This window comes from Oratosquilla oratoria, chromosome 27 (genome assembly GCF_046742065.1).
Source record: "Oratosquilla oratoria isolate Oo_2021 chromosome 27, ASM4674206v1, whole genome shotgun sequence".
In the NCBI taxonomy this organism is placed as follows: domain Eukaryota; kingdom Metazoa; phylum Arthropoda; class Malacostraca; order Stomatopoda; family Squillidae; genus Oratosquilla; species Oratosquilla oratoria.
The window spans coordinates 55545787-55552119 of NC_134803.1; the positions used below are offsets into that span (position 1 = coordinate 55545787).

Sequence of the window (6333 nt, forward strand, 5' to 3'; positions counted from 1 at the left end):
TCTAATGACACAGAGGGAATTCCACATCCGAAAATGACGAAGCTCACATATCTGGTTTACTGGATATACACGATGCCCTGACTGACTCGGGCTGACAGGAGATGCTGTGTGGATGAGTATTAAGGTAGTGCACGTAGTATACTTCTGCGTTACAAAGCAGAAGTGGTGGACAAATGATTATAATTTATTTTGTATTATTTGTTTTTGTTTTGTTATCATTTGTCTGTTTGATTCTCATTTATTATTAGTTATATGTCAATTTATTGTTATCTACTATTTACCTGTTTGTTTATTATTTAACTATACCTATGCATTTATTTATGTATTTTATTTGTTATTTACATTATTATAGTTTTTATTTATCAATTTATTATTATGATTTTTTTCGCATCCGACCTAGATATGGACCAAAAGGTCTCCTGTCGGCATGCTCCGCCTTTGTAATCCTTTGTAAATGTGAATGTAGCATTTTTAGAGGGATCGGTTTGTTGAGTGCAGTTGGAGAAGCATATGGGGGAAGTGGGAAGTGAGCCAGTTGTTGTTTGCTGATGACACTGCAGCGCTTGTAACCGAGTCAGAGGGGGTCTGAGGCAGCTTGTGACAGATTTTGGGAAGATATATGATAGGAGAAAGTTGAAAGTAAACGTTGGTAAAAAGAAGGTGTTGAGGTGTACAAGGGGTGAAGGTGCTAGTAAATAGAGACAAATAAATAGTGTTAGATATATAGGGTCACATCTATGCATGTATGAATGAATGATTGTATGAATGTATGAATGTATGTATGCATGTATGTATGAATGTATGTATGCATGTATGAATGTGTGTATGCATGTGTGAATGTATGTATGCATGTATGTATGAATGTATGTATGAATGTATGTATGAATGTATGTATGCATGTATGAATGTATGAATGCATGTATGTATGAATGTATGTATGCATGTATGAATGTATGTATGCATGTATGAGTATATGTATGTACGTATGTATGTATGTGCAAATCACCACACAGTGTATATATCTAGGATGCACTTTCAACGCAGGCTCATCAACATTAAGTCCCCTTCGGTAAATAACCTTTGGGAAGAACTTTTTAAATGCGAATCAGAGGCTACAAAGTGATTGCGAAGCTCGGGAAAGGCAGCTTCGCCTCCGTCTACGCCGCCCGAAGAAAGAGCGACAGGACACCTGTGGCCATCAAGAAGGTGCCTCTCAATATGGTGCACAATTGGGCCGAGCATGAAGGACGCCTTGTGCCCGAAGAAGCTGCCCTTCTGTACAAGGTGCAGCACGTTCCAGGTGTCATCAAGCTCCTGGAATGCATCACCACGGAGGACACCATCTTCATGGTCATGGAACGCGTCTCCAAGTCCATGACCATTGAAGATTACATGAGGACCCACAGACCCCTGAAAGAAAAAGTCATCAGGAGGATCTTCAGGCTCCTGGTAAGGACGGTCGAAGGATGCCTGGATGCGGGGGTTTCCCACAAAGACATCAAGACCGAGAATGTCTTAGTCTTCAGAGACCGGGAGACTAGAGCCCTCGACATCAGGCTGATCGACTTCGGGTGCGGGGAGTTCGTGAAGGGAGATCGAGGCACCGACACGGGGGGGACCGAGATGTATTGGCCCCCGGAGTTCTTGTTCGAGGGCGAGTACCTCCACGTCCCTGCTACGGTATGGAGCCTCGGGACTCTTCTGTACTACATGCTCTGCCGCAGGGACGCCTTCCGCACCGTCGGAGACATCCAGAAGGCGAGACCGAAGTTCGGTCACGAAGTCCCAGAGCAGTGTCGGGAGCTTCTGACGAGGTGCTTCGCCAGAGACCCCGAGGACCGTCCTTCCGTCGAGGGAATTCTCTCTCATCCTTGGCTCCAGAAGTCGTCCTCGAAGAGACACGACGCCAAGAGGAAGCGCCTGGCAGAGGAGGACCTCTCTGCGTCGACGAGGGAGGACGAAGGGCGCAAGAGGCGTCGCCATGATGACGGGAACCGTCGGCGAAGACCCGCGGGAGGTCACAAGAAGAGGAGGAAGCACGGAAAGCTGTCCGAATGATCCTCCGACGGGTCACATAATAAAACAATTATAAAAAGTAAAAAAAAAATATATATATAGGAATAAGAAATAAGAATAGAAATAAGAAATAGAAATAGAAAATGAAAAATAACAATAAAAATAAAAAATAAAAAAAGAAAAAAATATATATATAAAAATGGAGGTGGGAGGTGACCCCTCAGCTGAATAAAAACGTCGTTATGCGTTATCCAGAGGAAAATCAATAGTGTGCGCCGCAGGATGCAACTTTATCGTCATGGGCTCGAAACTCTTGGGCCCGAGAACGGGCCCTCAGGAAAATATGGCGGACGATGCATTTCCTTCCCCTTGTAGCTGCCAGTCTAGCCTTTGTCCTTTGTCTTTTTCACCTTAGTCGTCTCCACGCATGTCGTTCTGTTGATGATACATTTTTCGTCGTCAGTGTTGGTTTTACAGTAATCATTTCCTTTCTTTGTCGATCACGAGTCCAGCACGTGATCCAAAGACCAAGGTGGATACCGTGTAGCTGCCAGTCTATTCTTTTTCCTTTGTCTTTTTCACCTTAGTCGTCTCCACGCATGTCGTTCTGTTGCATATACCTTTTTCGCCGTCTGTGTTGGTTTTACAGTAATCATTCCCTTTCCCTGTTGATCATGAGTCCAGCATGTGATCCAAAGACCAAGGTGAATACCGTGTAGCTGTCAGTGTAGACTTTACCTTTGTCTTTTCGCCTTAGTCGTCTCCATGCATGTCGTTCTGTTGATGATACCTTTCGAGTCGTCTTCGTTGTCTGCGCCTACAATAGAGACGGTTGTCGAAGGGGGGGGGGGCGATTTGAATCTTGTTGCTTTCGACATTTTTCTTAACTTTGACGTCATGGTTTGCATTTTTTTTTTTTCACTTTTTCATTTTCTTTCCTTTCCCTCTTCTCCTCTTCTTTCTTTTCTTTCCTCATTTCTTATTTTCCTTTTCTTTTGATTTTCTTTTTCTTTTCAAATTTTGTGTTTTCTCTCTTTTTATATGTTCTTGTTTTACTTCATTTCTCTTATTTTTCTGTTTTGCTTGATCTCTTTTGCATCATTATTCATTCAATTATAATTACATTGTTATAATTTTATTACTATCTAAAGAAAATACAACTGTTCTACTAGTAGAGGCAAATTTCAACATAACGAATCTTGTTCTGTCGGCTTATAAAAAAAAGTAAGTGTTGCTAACAATACTTTTTCATCTTTCATGATGTTCGTACATTTTCTTCACTGCACGATCAATAATATTGAACAAGAGCCTATACTGAACAATATTATTGACAATGTAGAGATACTGTTGGAGTCGTGTAAGGGTGGGGGTTGGACAAGAATATTGTCAATAACATTGATCACAATATTGTTGACAATGTAGAGATGATACTGTTGGAGTCATGTAAGGATGCAGGGTGGACAAGAGTATTGTCAATAACATTGATCACAATATTATTGACAATGTAGAGATAATACTGTTGGAGTCATGTAAGGGTTGGGGGTGAACAAAAGTATTGTCAATAACATTGATCACAATATTATTGACAATATAGCGATAATACTGTTGGAGTCATGCAAGGATGCGGGGTGGACAAGAGTATTGTCAATAACATTGATCACATTATTGACAATGTAGAGATAATACTGCTGGAGTCATGTAAGAGTGCGGGGTGGACAAGAGTATTGTCAATAACATTGATCACAATATTATTGACAATGTAGGGATAGTACTGTTGGAGTCGTGTAAGGATGCAGATTGGACAAAAGTATTGTCAATAACATTGATCGTAAGCGATAATATTGTTGGAGCCATATAAGGGTGCAGGCTGGACAAGAGTATTGTCAATAACATTGATCGTAAGCGATGCAGTATACAAAGGTTAATTCCGGCTTCCATTCCTTTCTTCATCAAGAATGAATCTCGGCCAAATGAGACCGAACGAGATATTTTGAGACATTTCCTCTATTGGAGTCCTTCGTGTTGGGTTGATTGCTCAATGATGAATGTTGTTGCGAAGCCGACTCCGCTCGTAATTACTGCCGCAGACGTTGGCGTCTTTCTCGCCTAGTCGTGGTCAGCGGAGAGTTCTCTGGTCGTAGAATTACGACCTGGATGAGTCATTGGCGACCTCGTAGTCTTAGTCGTATCGTAAATGTATGACATAACGAGGGATGGTTGTTGTTGCAGCTTCGAGGAAGACGACTATCGTAGTATTTACAAGTGAAGCTAGTCGTTTCTGTTCAAAGAAATTTTTTGTCGTGACCCTGACAACAATGAAGACTGACACTAGTCAAGACGTTTACAACTGTTAACCCTCGTTTACACGAGGCAAGTTGAGAGTCAAGTTAAGTGTGCAAGTTACTTGACATGAAGAGGAAAACGAGCAAGTACATGTTCACGCAGGACAAGTCTCTGACAACAAGCAAGACTGTCACTACCGTAGTCAAGACATTTACAGCTGTAAACTCTCGTTTACACGGGGCAAGTTGAGGGTCAAGTTAAGTGTATAAATTACTTGAAATGAAGAGGAAAACGAGCAAGTACATGCTCACACAGGACAAGTCAGAGACAAGTGGCCTGTGAATATATACTTGCTTACTTTCCTTTCCAGTTCAAGCAAGAGACAAGTGGCCTGTGTGAACATATACTTGCTCGATTTCCTCTCCAGTTCAAGCAACTTGCACACTTGACTTGCCTCTCATCTTGCCCCGTGTAAACGAGTCTTGAACGCAGTTACGATTTTTTGGACGAGGAAGTAGTTTTGTTAGGCTGAGCTGTCGGCTAACGTGGTATGTCGTCTTACAGTCGCGGACTAAAGTTCGTTCTTCACGTTTCCTTGTTCAGCCAAGATATTACGTCTGCGATGACGTATAACGATGGAACTGGAAAAGAATGTGAGTTTGATAGACATCACATTGTATACACGTGTCACTTGACAACCAATATTCTCCCAAGACCTCTTGTAGTTGACTGAAAAGGTGGAAGAGTAATTGGATCTAGTCCTCAGAGTCCACAGTTACAGTATTCTTAAATCGAAAAAAGGGAAGATCTATTAAAAGTCGAAACAAGAACAGGTCACCTCACATCGGGGAGGAAACGAACAATATGAGGTCATGCAAAGTGGCGAAAAGTGCCAACCAGAGACTCGAGATGTGGCTCCGAGGCAGAATTATTTATGAGCAATTGTCTGACAGTGTTTTTGTTGTTAAATACTACATCACGTAATTTTAATATTAATATAGCTACGGAATTGTTTATGAACAATTGTCCTACATTATTCTTGTTAAATACTAAATCACGTCATTTTAATGTTAATGTAAGTTTTAAAGGGAGGATTTATGAGCAATTGTCTTACATTGTTCTTGTTGTTAAAACCTATATCACATAATTTTAATATTAATGTAACTGCGGAATAATTTATGAACAATTGTACTACAGTATTCTTGTTAAATACTAAGTCACGCAATTTTAATGTTAATGTAAGTTTTAACGAAATTGTCAATGAACAATTGTCTTATACTATTCATGGTGCTAAAAATTACATCACGTAATTTTAATGTCAATATAGCTTCAACGGAATTGTTTATGAACTACATGTTTATGTATTACAGTATTTTTGTTTTTAAAAAATACATTTTTATCAAAAATTGTCTTAGAGTACCATTGTTGTTAAGAATTATATATTCTTAACAACAATGGTACTCTAAGACAATTGGTCATAAATAATTACGTTCTGTGAGTTATACTATCGTTTAGGTCATTGTTGCTTCCAAGTGTACAGACGTCTTGAGAATGGTGTCTGACTATGTTATGGCTTTTTCTTTAACAATACACGTCGCTGTTCACAAATATCGTTTAAGAAAGATAAGCACTTATCGCGTGCGAATGAATGTCATGTTGCATAGAAAATTTCCGTTCTTCACTTGGTTCAAATCACAAATAAAATAATCTAATACTTAATTCTTTATCAGACAGTGGGGCTTAAAGGTATTATTATGGATGTCTGAAGAAAAATCTATTAATTTTTGGGGTTGCCATGTGATTGGCATAAGGCCATTACAACGTTATTTTTTATCTTCAGTTTCATTCAACGAACGTGTAAAGAATTGCATGAGAATATACGACACGACGCGGAGTGTTCGTTAATCTTAATTCGTTGCTATTCGCTATTTTTACATTTGTTTAGGTTGCCCACAGCCGACTCGATCCAGTTGAAGGTGAACGTTGTTTTCTTTATTTTTAGTTCCATTCAACCGAAGTGTTATGAATTGCATG

The 6333-nt window shown here is 39.9% G+C and overlaps 1 protein-coding gene across 1 annotated transcript; it reads left to right on the top strand.

Annotated features, from left to right (window-relative positions):
* The first annotated feature begins 1098 nt into the window (after positions 1–1098).
* On the top strand, positions 1099–2058 carry LOC143039840 (serine/threonine-protein kinase pim-2-like). Its single transcript, XM_076210093.1, has one exon. The coding sequence runs from the start codon at positions 1099–1101 to the stop codon at positions 2056–2058; it is 960 nt and encodes a 319-aa protein (XP_076066208.1).
* Positions 2059–6333: the final 4275 nt, after the last annotated feature.

Coding starts and splice junctions, on each gene's coding strand:
- LOC143039840 (XM_076210093.1), top strand. CDS start 1,099: ATGCGAATCAGAGGCTACAAAGTGATTGCGAAGCTCGGGAAAGGCAGC.